The sequence below is a fragment of the Gouania willdenowi genome, chromosome 24 (genome assembly GCF_900634775.1).
Source record: "Gouania willdenowi chromosome 24, fGouWil2.1, whole genome shotgun sequence".
Lineage (NCBI taxonomy): Eukaryota > Metazoa > Chordata > Actinopteri > Blenniiformes > Gobiesocidae > Gouania > Gouania willdenowi.
The window spans coordinates 12,878,370-12,895,299 of record NC_041066.1 but is presented as its reverse complement, the minus strand read 5'-3'; the positions used below and the strand labels follow the sequence as shown (position 1 = coordinate 12,895,299).

The window sequence follows — 16,930 nt, the reverse complement described above, 5'->3', positions numbered from 1 at the left end:
TGGCGGAGCTAATCGTGGAGTTATTGGCACGTCTATAGGGAAGCGTTTGTGTGGAATGAAAGTTGGAAAAGCAATTTTGTTGCTCACCAGTAGGTTGTGTTACAATCCAATGTTTGTTGTTCATCATTTCTTTTAATTTGCACAAATTGTTTTTGGCTTCCAACTAAAATATATGTAAGTTATGAGAAACATAAGATCAAAATATAGTACAGCACAATAAGGACTCTTCAAAATGTATGGCAGACTGGATAAAAAAAAACACAAGAAACAAAAGAAAGTATAATTCAAATACATGTAAATGAAAATGATAAAAAGATAAAAACAGTTTTTTTCAGTTTTTGAAAGGCTTGACCCACAATTTGGTCTCTCAGCATCTTATTTTCAAGGATAACAGGTAAAAAGGAGTGACTGTGAGTTTACTTTGAAGTAGGTCTTTAAATGCTCAGGAGTATTATGTTAAGATGAAAGTATATTGGAAATAAATACATATGTTTGTAAGTTATCAATGTCAGAATTAGTAACAATTTTGAATTTGTGAAATATTGGAGTGGATAATGCACGGGACAAAACACTTTTGGAAAACAAAGGTTTTATGTAGAGTAGTTTTCCAAATTAAACTGTAATAAAGAGTTGAGATGACCAAAGGACAAGTTCTCCTGAATAAAACTGTAGTTTTTTTTTTTTTTTTTTCTTCTGTCAATAAGAATCTTGTTTTTTGACACTTAAAGCATCTCAGCTCACTCAAAAATGCTCTATTGTGTTTTTTTTTTCTACTATTAAAAATGGTGAAGTTACATGTTTTCATGTTTGAAGAGAGTTAATTCAAGCTGAACCAGTTCAACCGACATTAGCATTCTTAATAAACGAGCTAACATTTGAATCATAAAGTTGTATCATGGGCAAACGTGATCAGAAAAACAACATGAGAAGCATCAGACAAATCATTAATTAAGAATGATAAAGGTCAGAGTACGGAGCCCTGTTGAACACCACAGTGTAATCTCACTTTGTTGCAATAGCAACTCTTAACATAAACAAACTAATTTCCGTTTGAAAAGATTTTTTTTTGATTTTTTTTGAAAGCATTATTTTATGATGCATTATAAAAAAACAAATTTGTGCAGCTTTTCCAATTAAATATGATGATTAACTGTATCAAAAGCTTTTGAAAGGTCCAAGAAAGAGCTGCGCGCAAATATATCATCAAATGCAAAGGTAACTGTCAATCAGATAAAACTGAGCCACAAAAGCAAAGAGTTTTGGGGGTTTTTTTCTTCACAAAAACCATGTTGATGTTTGTAAAGAAATGAACCAGAATCAAAATGAAAAAGAAGTAACTATTTATCATGAAGTAACCTTGTGTGTGTAATTGTATTCAATGCAAACGCCTTGGTTTCTGGCTCCATTCTCTGAAAAGCTTTTATAACTGTCAGAAACATTTTTTAGATTGTACTGTTGTTGTGTACAGTCTATTGATTATCCTTTTTTTTTTATGAAACAAAATGCCGATTCTTGAAGGTGCATCGACAAAAGAAGAAGGTGTTTAAACAAAACGTATTGCCTACCCTCAACTCTAAAAGTGGCTCTACTAATATTCAATTCATTTGAATTCCTTTTATTGAGTTGGCTGATTGATTATTAGTTCTTAATGTGTGTTGTTGCTTTGTGTGTGTGAGGTTTTATCCCTTTGTGGGCTTTTTTTTTTAGCTAATAAAATGCCCAGGAAAACACTTTGCCCTTTTGCAGGTATGAAGACCGGTTGTAATTTTCCACTTTGATTCTCAGCCATTAGACGTGACATTTAAAGCCGGCATGGTGGCCACACACAGAACCAGTGCACCAGTTATTGATCTTTATTGTAAAGACGTCGACACAAAATTCAAGCACGGTAGTTCTGTCACTTAAACTTTGAGAGTTACGCAACGATTGATTGAGACCCATTCGTATGATCAGCCGCATTCTGCTTTGAGAAGTGATCCCATAATACTTAGTTTAGATTTGAGGTTTTGTTTTAGTTTAACAGGCTTAAAGCACTAAAATTGTAAGGAGGGACAAATATGGTGTTTTACAGCCAACTAACGCTTACATTCACCTTTCCTGTTACAAACGAGTGTCACCACTAAGCTTTGGATGGAGTGCTGATATCACCACTCTAATTTACTTAACTGGTGTAGCCAAGCCTGTTGGATTGTGTACATAAAAGCTTATCCTTCAAGTCTAACCCCGGCGTAGCGACGCACAACTCTGTGATGATGACCAGGTTGTGGGCTGTAATCTTGCGTGTAATTCTGGCAGGTAACATTCACAAAGCAGCCATGCTCTCTCTCTCCTCCAACCCTGTCCCTGTCTGCAGGAGTCTGTGTAATCCTGGATAGCCTTCCAAGCTCCTGGGTGCCCACGGTGACTGTCTCCACTGATAACTTTGAATTGGTTTCCCTGCAGCTTTGGCAGTGGGTCTACAGGCCTTGTACACCCGCCTCTCCCCTCCCCTCCCTCCCCTTCCCCGCACAGCCAGATGAGCGGCCTTGCCGCTTTATTAATCCCCTTCTCCTCACCACGCACACAGATGAATTTTAATCAGCTTTCTTAACCTCTTCATATGCTGCTGGATTTCCTTACAAATGCTCAGACACATCATGTGCACACACGTTGGCAAAAAATAAATAAATAGGAATTTGAAACACAAAAAACACGCACACACACACACGCACACACATATTCTGGGGGCGGCACAATTGGTTTCAGCTGAAAAAGACCTTCAGGCCTGCCAGTGTGTGTGAGAGAATGTGTGTATGCTTTTTTTTTTTCTTACTTGGCGTATGTGATATTTTACTCAGAAAGCAGCCAAACAGACACACGGTGTCGCACTCACTCTAATAAAATCATCCCAGGGTACATTAATCCCTCCTGAAGGCCACTGTCAAAATAACAAACAGCTGGGGTTCTTTAAAGAGAGCTATCTGTCTTGGACAGGTGAGAGATGGATACAAGCGTGTGTGTGTGTGTGTGTGTGTGTGTGTGTGTGTGTGTGTGTGTGTGTGTGTCTGTATTAGGGTGTCTTCAAAGTCTAGATTTTTGTGAGAGCTACTTTCCTGCATGTCTATTAAGATGAGCCACTGCTCCAAGACAATTGAGTGAAATGAATAGTCTGTTATCAAGCTTCCACAGAGCCCGATGACGTCTCAAAAAACAGAATGTGGCGCGTTGGCGTAGGAAAGCATCTAAAATATGTTTTGAGAATAACACTGGGACTCAAGAACTTTCCCCAAACCTGAGATAGTTATTGGTGAGTCTTTGTACCTCTTCTCTCCTGTTTAGGGCAGATCCCCTTGGCCGGCGTCAGCCTCCTCTGCTCGTCGTCTTCCCCTCCTGGGGTCACCTGGATGCCCACCTCCACCGGAAGTGCCCCTCTCCCCAGTTCCAGCGACCTGGCCCTGGGAGAGATGGGTACCCCAATGACTCCTCCGGCCTCCCCTGGCTTAGAGAATGACCCAGGTCTGCCGCCGGGCCCCCTGCAGATGCGACGCTTGTGCTCGATGAAAACGAGTATATCGCCCAGAGGAAAGTTGGTTTGGCATTGGCCACAGGTCAGCATGTCATGCTCTCCAGATCGGGGGCTTGGGGTGGATGACTCCGGAGATGGAGATCCCACCCTTGAATCATGATTGGCTTCAGCTGCAGAGAAAGAAAAAAAACAACAGACAACAATCAGTTAATTATCTTACAGATAGTTGAGCGAAAAACACAGCAGAAGGTTTGGTTCCTCCAGAAACAATGACCTGATTCATGAACCCGTTTCCTTCCAGACTTGACAATCATGACGTTCACAAATTTGTCACTTCCATTGGCACAAAACCCCAACAAGCTTCTTTACTTCCACAAACACCTGTATGGCTTATCTGTGACAGATCTGCGTGGGTGGGACCACAGCACCTACGCTACGTGTGTGTGTGTGTGTGTCAGTCTGTGCCTCTGAACGTTTGTGTGGCCAGGAAGCTATTCATCTCAGAGTGCAGGCTGGGTTTCCGGTGCGAGCCTGTGCTGCACGGAGCTGTCAGAGCTACACGGCTGCCTTCACCACGTGGGAGCCCCGGCTTGTGCAGAACAAAGTGTAGCGTAACGGAGGCCACATCCCGCAGCATGTGTGTGTCAGTGTATGTGTGTCAGAATAAGGCACGGAAGAGAGAAACAAAAAGAGGGGATTTGGATGTGTGTTATACATGCGTATGTGTAAATGGATCAAGACTCAGGTGAACACTGTATTCTCCACAGACAGAAAATCTATAAAAGCTAAACTGGGGGTCCTGTTAAGAGAGTAAACCTCATTCTTCACACATCTGACACCGTCATTAATAACCACACACATTCTTCTTCCCTTCCTCCCCTATGGCGAAGAGTCTGTCCCACAGCTTACTGTAAATCCCTCATGGACAAAACCTCAATTTCTCTTCCTTTAAACACTACCCCGATGTGCCGATATGAAAATGTATCGTCTTCTAAAGGAGCCCAGAGGAAACCTGAAGCTCCAGAGACTGTAGGGGTGTCTGAGCGCGCGGGTACCCAGGGAGAGGTGCTGAAGCCTGGGAGAAAAACATGGTCGTCTGCTTCATCTGCATCTCCACCACCTCTTCTCTTATATTCCACGATGACGCCCTAATATTCGCAGAGATTAGACAAAGAGAGTTTGTGTCCTGGCAGTTGTCGGTGCAGACGATCCTAAAACTCTCTTGTCTTAAATATATCTTTTGACATATTTCTTAGCCATAAACTCATCCCCCACACCCGATCACCCATCCACCCACACACTAACACACATTAACACGCACACACTACAGTCATTCCACCCCTCTCCCTTTGCCCCGGAGTGATGATCTGATGCCAAATATCTTTTCTCTAAATGGCGATGGGTTCCTGGAGAGCTGCCAAATAATTTCCATCTCATAATCTTCGGCGGCAAAGAAAGAACACAAACACATATTTACCGACAGTTCACAGCTTGTAACCATAATTCACATGAAAGCAATGTTCCAACCAGTTCACTGTATGTGCAATGCATATAAACTGCAAAATGTATGCCGTGCTTGGACTTTTGAAAGCAAGACAGGTGGCAAGAGACATGGTTCCCTGTGTTGCGGGGGAAAAAAAACCGTCGACACTGAGTCAAAGGCTTGACAGACACCTGGGCATTTGAACTTGATTCCCTCGCTCATTGAAAGACAGGCAGTGAAAGGCCTGTTTGTTAACCTACAGTTGAGTAACACCGCCCGAGGGCAGAAGGCTGTAAATTAGCTGAAGTTGGCACGGAAATGCCACTAGAATATCAGTCGGACATCTTCACAAACACACCGCGCTCCTCCTTGAAACCAACGACACCCTCACCTGTGTGGGAAAAAAAGCTGTGATGTGAATGAACTCAACAACATGAGGGATGGAGATGGCGAGGTGGAAAAGAGAAGGTACACAAAAAAGGCCATCATGGTGACAGACAGTGTCTAATTCCTCTGTGTAAACTCCTGTGCGAGAGGAACATGCTTGATGGGTGAAGGAGCAAAGCCGACGCTCTGTCAAACACGCCGTCGCACGGAAAGCGTGATGATAGGACTGAAAACCGGCTGTCTTAGCATGATACCTGCACACGTGCTTTATTTGTGTGTGCAGAGCATGGTTCTCTACGTCTTACACACACACATACTCGAGCTATGATCACCCAATGACACTCCTGCTTTGCTACTTATCAAGTGAGACTTAAGTGAGGCAGCCTTAGAGCGCCCCCTATCAGTTCAATGAGGAGAATCAGTCACTCACTGGTACACTGCACAATATATACCAGATGGGAGACACAGCTGAAGACAATAGGCTTCTTTTACTAATATTTCTATTCATGTAAAAGAAAGAAAAAATAGTTTAATGCCTTGCCAGAAAGCACTTAATAAAAACAAATAATGTCTCTGGAAGGGGATTGTTTTTAATTGCTAAATATTAAAATCCTTTCCCGAGTGACTATAGTGGAATTGTAATTATTGTGTCATAATTGTGACACAGTGTTCCCACAAATGAAGCGAAGCATGACAAAGAGCATATATATAAGCACGCTGACCTGCTGTCATGTACCGATGCCTAATTGAATTGTGTGTCCTTACACACACTGGAATTCTAGAGCGTCTTTTGACATTCTGTTGTGCCTGAGGTGTGATGTGTGGATTGAAAAAATAAAAATCCACAGCGGTTTAACAAGTTTCGATATCTCTCAAAGCTGAATAACAAACGATGAAAATGTCATTCGTGAATGTGAACTGTTCCTTTTCATTTTGATCTTAATAACTTTACTGCTTGAAAGAGAGCCTGAAGCCATTTTCTTTTATATAGGCGTTTAAATTCCTGACCTCACACAACATTTTCGGACCGCCTGTACATTCTGTTCAGAGCCAGAGTTATGCCACTCGTATGACAGTCGACCACAATCTATGGGTTCAGACCTGTTTCCCTCTCTTTGTTCCCCCCTTTTTCTTTTTTGCCTGAACAAAAAAAAAAGGCACGCACACACACACACACACATACACACACACAAGCCTAAAAGCCCCACAGGGGAAAGTCAGGGAAGATTCATGCTGTCATTGAAAATAAATGACACCAGCAACGTTGCAGATGGTTGCAATCAAAAATTCAAACAACAAGCAGCTTCGATTAGCTTATCCCTTCTTCTCAGCAGCGATTGCCAGGGAGAGCTGCAGCAGTGTGTGTGTGTGTGTGTGTGTGGGCCTGTGTGTTGCATTGTCTTATCATCATTTCATCTTTAGCAATCTCATTCCTTATCATAAATCTTAGATTATCAGCAAGAAAGTGAAAAAAAATATGGCTTCACGGCCGAGTGTGACTTCTCGCTAAATCGCTATGAATGGCTTATTGCAACCTGGCATGACGTTTAAAATTATAAATCCAATTTGTCAAATTATTCTACATAAAATTGTTTAAAATGATGCTTTATGGTGTTGCAAAAAAGATTGAATGTTTTGGTAAAATATTAAAATAATTTTTAAAAAAAATAATCCGACAATGGCTGTAAATCGTAAATCGCTGACATGCTTTCTTGCGTGTGATTATTATTCGGTTACAACTTGTGTGAATATTTACTTGTGGTGCTGCCGTGCATACATTTGCGTTTCTTGTCATCGTTTAACAGCCATATGGTGTGAATAAAGGAAAAAAAACATCATGCCAATATACTGAGAGTGAACACTCGTCACGAGGCGTGTCCATGGCTGGATCCACAGAGGAGTCCTCCGCAATGATTCGGATATTAGATATGATGATGAATATGTATCAGCCACCGATCGAGGCAAACCTGAGACGTATAAAGCACCAGTTCATCCACATTACTCCTAACATGTTCACCATGACTGTGTTTGTGCGTTTTCTTTGTCATGGATGAGACGCTAAGCTGAATTATTGAACCTGAGAAGCTAGTAGCGATGTTTTCTTAATAAGAAGTGTTATAAAAACAAAAAATGGACACTGGAATAATAGCGAGAAAAATGAAAAATCTTGTGATTTGTTTGCGTGAATGTTCACAGTTTGTGCTTGTGGTTATTTTTTGATGATTTTGGCAGTTTTGCGTGCATGTAAAACCTTCTGTCTGTGCATGTGCGTGTGTTTCTTGGTGCATTCTTGGACACTGGGTGTATTCATTGAAAATACAGTCACTTGTATAGTCCCTGTGTGATGTCTGGCCAGGCAAGTATATTTCCAGTATTGCCTTTCCACTTACAGCCCGTACAGAAATATGCTGATATTCAGGTTCCTAACTAGTACATGACCTATAGGGCTTTAGCTGCAGGGCTCACGGCTGTGTTCAGACAGTTACACAGAATAACCCATGATCTGATCCGATCTGTGGTTTGATGCATGTTGACACCCAGCAGAGAAGCTTCACATTACGACTTGTTTAAAGAGATTTGTCGTGACCGGTTTTGACAGCTGGTTCTCGAGTGTACATTTAAGAAAGTAACCAATAACCAAGTAACCAGGTCCCATATTAAGATTTAACATCACTTTTCTTTGTATGATACACATACTTCCTGTATGGGACCTTCCACCTGCCACATCAACCAATTTAAAAGATCATCAGTAGTTGCTTTGAGTAAATAGATGTGCAACTGTGCACACATGCACTCTCACAGCACTCATGTGCAACGTCCTATAAGAGGAAGCATGACTTGCTTGCTTGCTTGTTGCTCACTTCTGTAAAAATCTCATTTGTATATTGCGAGTGATTACAAAACGTGTTCGAAAAATATTTGCGAAGAACTTGACTCTTTACGTGAGGCCTTTAAGGTTGAGCTGTTGCTGGAGGGCACTGTTTAACAGGCAATAGGAGACATAGTGTACCCTGAAAAAAACAGGTAGGACCAGATTCAAAGCACTGCCCAGCTTGAGTGCATCCCACTGTACTACTACTACACCCACTTCTGACAGATTCCACTGAACATCAAACATCGCCAACATTTACTGATAAGTAGTGTGGCACTTTCAAGCCTCTATAGCAACTGAGGTATGATTTTAATAATAATAATAAAAAAAAGCTTCAGGCAAGAATTAACGGATCCTGTAGACATCTGCGTGTAACCCCAAAGTTATTACGAGATTAAAAAGTTGTTTTTTAATATTTAATCTATTTGTAACCGTTTAATTGTCTGCACAAAGGCTGGGATTAAAGAACATTTGATGCCTAGTGTTTGTGCAACTGTCATGAACAAAGATGTCATAGCAAGTGACCCAAGCCTGGAGGGAGCACAAACAAATATTTAACACTTGGTTCATATTTGTACAAGTTGAGGGAATTAGGAGTTGCAACAATTTGCAACACACACACACACACACACACACACACACACACACACACACACACACACACACACACACACACACACACACACACACACACACACACACACACACACACACACACACACACACACACACACACACAACCCCTGAGGTCTAACTGTAATCGTTGGAAACTTAAGTTCTGTTTAAAATTTCCAATTAAGAGGTCAACTTGCCTGTGGGTTAATTAACTGTCAAACAGCGGCTTAGACAAAAGGAGAAAACTGGTTTTCTGTCAATATTCACAGCAGGTCATGGTGCTTCATCTGCCAAAAAACTGTAGAAGATGATCTGGTAGAGCTTGATTAATAACAGTAATAACAGTAGCATCATTTGGGTTCAGGTGGCACTTAAAATGTATAACTGGAGTTATTGTTCATGAAGTGATTCAGAGAAGAAGAAAAAAAGGTAAAACATTTGGATGTATGATTAATATACAGTATATGCTACAGGTGTAAGTTTAAAACAGTAAATGGATCATGTAACTTGTGCAAAGATAAGGCCTTTATGAGACTGTGTTAAGTCACAAAACAGCACTGGGAGATGAAAGCATAGATTAATATAATTGATTTGAAATTGGATTCAATGTGTTTTTAATTGCGTGCATGTTTTTGCCCTAAAAATAATGTCCTTAATTTATTTTGAAATGTTTCCTCAATTAGTGCAACTATTTAAAAAAAAAACAAAAACAAAACAAAACACACACACAAATATCTGTCGAGTATTATTAAATATTTTTTATTACCATGCATTTTTAACTTGTGTGTTAATTAAAATATCTTATTTACCATATAATTATTTATTTTTTTTAAATGTAAAAATCTTTGTATTTTTCTGAGGGCTTCTTTTGTTGTAGATTCTTTTTGTTGTTTTTTGAGTTCATGGGATTCAGCAAGCGGAGGAAAAAAATATATAAAAATCTTGAAACAAATAAAAAAGTAACTGTGCAAAAGATGAAACCCGTAAAAGTAATAAGAATGGTATAGATCTGTTGTTAAATGTGATATACAAATTAAAAAAAAAAAAAAAGCTAAAGGTGTAATAAAGGTTATGCCTTAAAAGCACGTGTACCTTCTACTTAAAAAACACACAAACACACTCATCCACTGACACGCGACACACACCGAGGAGGCCGTTTATAAAGTTAAATTCCTATTTTTAAACCGTTTTTAAAAGACTAAAACAAGATGGAAGAGTGAGGTTATGTGTTGTGTTTAAGAGCAAAACATGATGCTATATTCAATTGGAGTTGAAATCTATTAGTAGAACATTTCATGCGCTTTTTTTTTTTTTGGTTTTGCGCAGATAACAAATATTAGTAACAAAATGTACACTCATCTGATTACATTAGTTTTTGTTTTTTTAAACCACAGCAAAGTTTAAAAGACAGATTCTCAAATATTGAGGCGTCATTAGAGAATAACACCCACCTTGTGTTGTCTCCCTGTGCGTCAACGAGAAGTGCTGCGGGTTCACCTGCTTGCGGCGGGACATCGCCCCGGCATTTACTCTGGCATCGCCCGGTGAACTGCACTTGGAGTCGGCTCGGACCGTGGTGTCGGTCTTCTCTGAAGCTGCAGGTGACCAACTTCTGCTCCCCGCCCTCCTTTTCTCACGCTGTTTCTCAGTCAACTTCTGAAGCGCGTTCAAGAGCAGGAGCGACTGGAGCGGCGCGTGAAGGGCAGAAGACCAGTTTGTCCACAAATGTCCCTGTGGCGCGTTTGGAGCTGAGCGACACCTGGATCGAGGAAGCCAAAGTGTAGCTTTCTTTTTTCGTGTTTTTTTTTTTTGAGGCTGCGAGCGTTGAAGAGTTGATGTGTGCAGGTGAGTGAGAGGATGAAGAAGATCCTCGAGTGCCCACCTCTGCCTCTGCCTCTGCAGCGGCCGCGGACACGGATGGAGTAAATACGGAGCGCTCCGGTTAGGGGGGGCGGGGGGCAACTTAGATCCCTTCTCACACTTTAACCAGGCTGTTTTTAGCAAAATGAAAATTGCACAATTTAAGGTCAAGCGGTAGCTATTTACTATAGGATTCCCTACAGTGTCTTAGTTGGAGCTGTTGTGCGCTAAAATGACCCTTTGGCACTGGCTCCTCCTGCGCGCTTTGGCACCGGTGCGCACAAACAGCAACTCTTGGCTCTGGTGGCAGAAGCCTCATTGAGAGAGAGAGAGAGAGAGAGAGAGAGAGAGAGAGAGAGAGAGAGAGAGAGAGAGAGAGAGAGAGAGAGGAAACCTCCTCCGTCTCTCCATCCAACGAGCTGTGGTCCAATGTTTGACTAAGGCGAGGAAAGATGCTCTGTCTGGGTCATCCTCAGTGTGTGTGTGTGTGTGTGTGTGTGTGTGTGTGTGAGAGAGGCGTTGGACACACGCACGCTCATCAGCGGAGACCATGCAGACAGCGGTCATGTCTGACTTTGTGAAGCTTTGTCAAATTACAAAGTCATCACTCACAATTGGTATTATTGATCAATCCACTAATGCAGTAATATTTTTCTTTCATTTTTCACATTTACTTTCTTTGTTTTTGTTGTTTTTTTTTTTTTGTTTTTTGTTTTACAGTGATAAGCTCTATTATTTCAACTCTCTTAGCTTGTTTAGTGACTTAAAATAAACTCTTAAATCTGGTTAAAGGTGTCTATGTCTGTGTGTGTGTGTGTGTGTGTGTGTGTGTGTGTTGCACGCGCCCCTGCGCCGTTTACCATCAAATCAGCAAATAATCATATAAAGCAGACACAGTTCCTCACTTCGAGGGGTGCCGTGCGCGCGCGCATGTGCACGTGCACGTACAGCCCCCTTTGTTATTGGGATGTGAGGCAACACTACCCTCTGTTGGCGTACTGAGGAGACTTTACAAACCTGCAGGGAGTGATAGATGGCACCAGCGAAACATGCAGCATTTCACTCGTTTGTAGCCACGTTGGATCACATTCCTTAAGATTGCTATTATTTACACAAATCAGAATTTAAGATTCCCTAAAAAGAAGATCAGGTTAACTTAAGCTGCTACACACAGATCAATGAATCAAACATCATTTAATCTAAAAAGAATAGAAAAAGTTTTGTTTTAATCTCCACCGTAAACACTCTGTTGACATTTTCGCGCATTGCATTGTGGGATGTGGAGTTCTGTAAACAAGATGCTGGGATGTGTTTTTGCTTCATTCCTTACTGTGATCTATTGTGTTTTTTGACAGACAAGTGATTCGATTGACTCCTTTTTTTGTTCGAGTTCATTCCCAGTGTTTCCTGTGAAAAACACATTGGTGCATCTGCCAAATCCCACAAAACAATGCGCAAAAATGTCAACAAACCGACGCTGTGTTTGAAATGACACTCTGTTATTATATTTTACAAACTCAAGGAGTATATTCGTAGTATGATAAAGATGGCTCTTCCAACTGAAGTATACTTTCACGTTTCCAATGACAAAACCCGCCACTTTCGAAAGTTCTGAAATCATTTTAAGTGAGAAAGTGAGCAAGTAGAATATCAACATGTGGTCATTTATTTGATCTAAAAAACTTGCGTATGCACACTTCATGCCGACATTTCGGACGATTTTCAGAGACCCACCATTGTAATACATGACAAAATTTCCGGTTAACTTCAAAACAAGAGCCCTTATCACAAAAGCTTTTAAAAAACTAATGGAAGATCAAAGAATGCTTTTGTTTTGAAAAGATGTTGTTTTATTTTTAGTTTAAAGCCGGTTCCAGGACGATTTTACATAATCATGGGGCGGTTGAGTATGACTAGTGTGCCCACAGTGCACGCTTAAAAAAATGTCCCGATGTTGTTCTACATCCAGATATTTCTCACATACTCAATATTGTTCATACTATCTAATGTGAACGCACTACATACTCATTTTGACGTCAGACTTAGAATGTGTTTGAAATTGCATAGTAACGTACTACTCATACTGAGTGTTTATGATGGAGATAAAAAAAAAAAAACTAACTTTTAACCTTTCATTTCTTTTTTTTTTTTGGAGCAAATTATCTTCATTTTATTGATCAACGAGGTCTACACTATCTGGTAATAAAAAAATAAAAAATTAATGTCAATAATGAACAATCAGTCATTGTTTTGTGTAAAAAATAAAAAAAAAAAGTGCATTCTACAAACTGGAGCAAACGTTTTAATCTCACCACTCGCTTTTTACTTGTGACTTGGTTTGGTTGAAAATCATTGTTAAATAAAATATAAAGCTTCCTATGGCTCTTTACAGTTGATTCTGTTTCCTGGTGGATCAGTTGAAGAAGTAAGCAGCTATTGCCATACATTTTACAGCTCGCCATTAATAAAACATGATTGGCAATTTTAAGAGCATTAGAAGTTTGATTGCTGCAGGGCAGGCCACTGGGACTTTCAGGGCAGTAATTATTTATATAAATGAAATGTCATCTCAGCTCTGGCTCAAGTAGACATAACCTCAGCAGACGCCACATGGAAACTCAACAGCACAACACGGAGAGGCCGGGCGGGCATGTTGTTGCTCCTTTTGTGACACTACATGAAATGTGTCTTCTTTTCCTTGCATCAGGACAAAAGGACACCAACAGAAGCCATAGACATGTTGGATGCTGAGAGGAAAACATTTCTCTCAAGTTCTCACACACACACACACACAGCCTCATTTTGCAGTCCTTGCTGGCTGCGGGAGTCTCCTTGATCTTCACCCATGGGTTTTTCAATAATACATCAATGTCTCCATTATAGCTTGTAACTGCAGGCTCTGGGCAAAGGCAGTTTAAGCTGGGTTGCACGGGGCCAACTAACCACAAATATGCGGTTTGTGGACACAGGAATGGTTTTAAGTCCAAAGTGTTGCCTCTGAGGAGACATGCATCTGAAGTGGTAAGTGGCATCTCTGAGAGGGAGATACATCACACACCGCAGGCCAAACAGCCAGGGAGAGGCTGCATGGGAATGTAGATGTTTTGTCTAAATAACAGGAAACACTTTGTGGATGTATGGCTTTGTTTTGTCCAAAATATTCAGGATGTAACGCTAAAGCCTTTTCTACCAATCCCAAATCATAAGCCCTCGTTTTGAGGGATTAGGGATTGTGAATCAGCCAAAATAAAACAAACCTTTTTAAAAATCTGAAAATAATTATTGATTACATTTTGCTTATATAGGCACCGACAGACCCCCGCAACCCTGAAATATGACAAAGCGGTTCAGAAAATGAATGGGTGGATGAATATTGCTTGAATTTTATTTTTTGTACACACAAAACGTGATTTTAGAAGGTTTTATAAGGTTAGCATCCATCCATTCATCCATGCAACCATTCCATCCATCCACCCGTTCATCATCTGTCTATCCATACATACAACCATTTATCCATCCATCTATGCATCCATCCATCCAACCATTCCATCCATCCTCCAACCATTCCTCCATCCCCCCTTCATCATCCGTCCATCCATCCATCTTTCCATTAATCCAACTATTCATCATCCATCCATCTATCTTTTAGACTGCACACCTTCACTTTTACACACACTATATCTGACTCCATTTAAACTAAGAAGATATATTTGTCTATAAAAACCCAATAGGCACACACACACACACACAAATGGAGAAGATGCAAACACCTATCAAACAGATGAAACTGTTAAAGTGTATCAACATGTGTTCATTATTAATTTAACTAATTTCTGCACTTGTTTTGTTTTTGGATACCCTGAAGGGATGGTAGATAATTACAGAAGTAATAAATAGACAGTTTTGCTCTGCAGAAGGAAAGGAAAGCACAGGGAGAACATTCAAACGCCACACTAAAATGTCCAAGATCCATCCTTTGTAGAGAACAGGAGGGTTTTCTTGTTGCAACGCAAAAGTGCTGACTACACACTTTTCACATTACGTAAAGAAATGAGACCTTTAACTCCACGTCACATTACTCTCTTTCCCTTTAACTTTTCACATTCCTATCATCTATTTACACTTAGACGATTATAAAACCGCAACCCAGTTTAAGATTAACACAGTTTATGATGGAAACAACCCATGATGTATTTTTTAGGAGGTAAAAAGCTTTTGTTTTGAAGAGAGGTTAAACGTTCAAGCCTCTCAAAGCAGCCTGGTTGATGTATCTAACCGCAATGTGGCACGACTGACATAAACAATGAGAAGTCCACTGCTGAAAGGCTCCTGGTAATATGAATATTGCTCTGGGATTTGCTTATGGTCGGTGCTTCATTATGCAATGTTTAATATTAATAAAGTAAGTATAAGTATATATTATTCATTATCTGATTTACTGGTGTGTGTGTGTGTGTGTGTGTGTGTGTGTGTGTGTGTGTGTGTGTGTGTGTGTGTGTGTGTGTGTGTGTGACAGATTGAGATCCTCCCTTGCTTAGGGCTCTACAACCAGACAAGACTCATCTTTTTCTACAGGACACATCTCGACAAATTTCCTCCAACGTTAAGAGGGTTTGTCCGAGCAGGGCTGAATCCATAATGCATGCAGATCCCAAATTTTAATTCGGGTGAAGTAAATGATTCAATGCTGCCTTTTTTTCCCCAAGCAGTGACAGTAGAAAGAGAATGGAGAAGCTGCAGTTGCTGTTAGTGGTCTGTTTTTGTAGCGTTACATCCAAAGGGAGCACAGATGGTAGTGATCATTGCACATTTTATTAATATATATCTTTGTCTGTTTTATTGATTTTCTTGGTTCAATAAAACTCAATAAAAGCACTCATCGACTTTCGATTATCAACTTTATTGTTGCAAGAAAACTGATTTTAGCATTGTGGAGGCACATTATATGTTTAAATTTGTGTATATAGTTCAACAACAGATCAGTTCAATGCATTTATCCATCCATCCTAGCTGATGCACCGACAGCAGCCCTCCCCAGGACGACAGCCATACCCCAGGCCGCCTTGGACACCAGGGCTATGGTTGGTGTCCAAGGCGCCCCCCCATACCCTCAGCCAACCAAGGGTTCGATCTGTAAATGTAGTGCAAGTGAAAGTGTTGGACAGACCAATTGGGAGTGAGGTGAAGTGAAAAAGTAGGAGACCCTTCCAGTGTGAGCCTGGCCCATCCATACAGCGGGCCACTGGAGAGGATAGATGGTGCAGATGGGAAGGCAGCGCCCTAGGCCCCGGTGACGCGTTGAGATGCACAGCCGGAAACCCACAGCCGCGGCACACCCTGAACCACAGGGGGGCGCACATTGGCACCCCCCAAGCATAACAGGAAGCAAACTACCCCCACCCCCCGCTGTCCCAGGGGCGACCACCACCGGAGAGTGGCACAGAGAGTCCCGCCCCACAACCACAAAAAGCAATACTACAATGGCGATACAGATGCCCGCACCAATACCAACACTGGCCTGCCCGCAGGGAGGCCACGCCTGTCCCCGAGAGAGAGCAGTACCAACAGCCACAGACTGCTAAGCAACACCCCACGCCAACACCCACATTGCCAGTACACCCCCTGACCCCCCATGAAGGCTCCCAGCGATTAAATAATCTATACAAAGATCTATAAAGACATCAAAGGCACCTCTATCAATGTGGGCGGAGCTTAATTCTAACGCATGTGAAATTTGGAATTCTAAAGTTCTAAAATGTTCCTTTGGTTATAATCAGTGGTTGTCACAGTATACAGTAGTGTTGCTCAGTGGTCACTAGCTGGTTTTACACACACTGATATCATAAAAAGAAGAGGTATAATTATGGATCAAAACACACATCGAAGTGTGGAGGGTCTCACTCAGTCAATCCGAGATCACCAAACCACCATCGTCAAACTCCAAAAGCAGATTATGAACATGGACAACCAGTATAAGCAGAAGCAGGATGAGATTCACACACTCCAAGGACACCTGGATTGTCAAGTGTTTCGTTTTCAAACAGACATTGGAATTACAACTAAAATCTGGGAGGAAAAGGTGGCCTCAAAGGAAGAGGAATTGAGTTGGAAGATTCAGCTCTCTGAGACCAAGAGCGCCCAGATCAACAACCTGCAAATGAACATCAGCAAGATGATGGAGGCTGTCAATGAGATGGAGATGGAGGAA

The 16,930-nt window shown here is 41.1% G+C and overlaps 1 protein-coding gene across 1 annotated transcript in view; it reads right to left on the bottom strand.

The window, feature by feature from the left end:
* bcl11bb (BCL11 transcription factor B b) overlaps nt 1-11,050 on the bottom strand; it is a 34,404-nt gene extending 23,354 nt beyond the window's left edge. Inside the window, exons 1-2 of the mRNA XM_028439361.1 lie at nt 10,314-11,050; nt 3,301-3,675 (exon numbers count right to left, since the gene is read on the bottom strand). Coding sequence (XP_028295162.1) covers nt 3,301-3,675; nt 10,314-10,377 — 439 coding nt within the window. The 5' untranslated portion in view covers nt 10,378-11,050. The remainder of the gene's footprint in view (nt 1-3,300; nt 3,676-10,313) is intronic.
* Nucleotides 11,051-16,930: the final 5,880 nt, after the last annotated feature.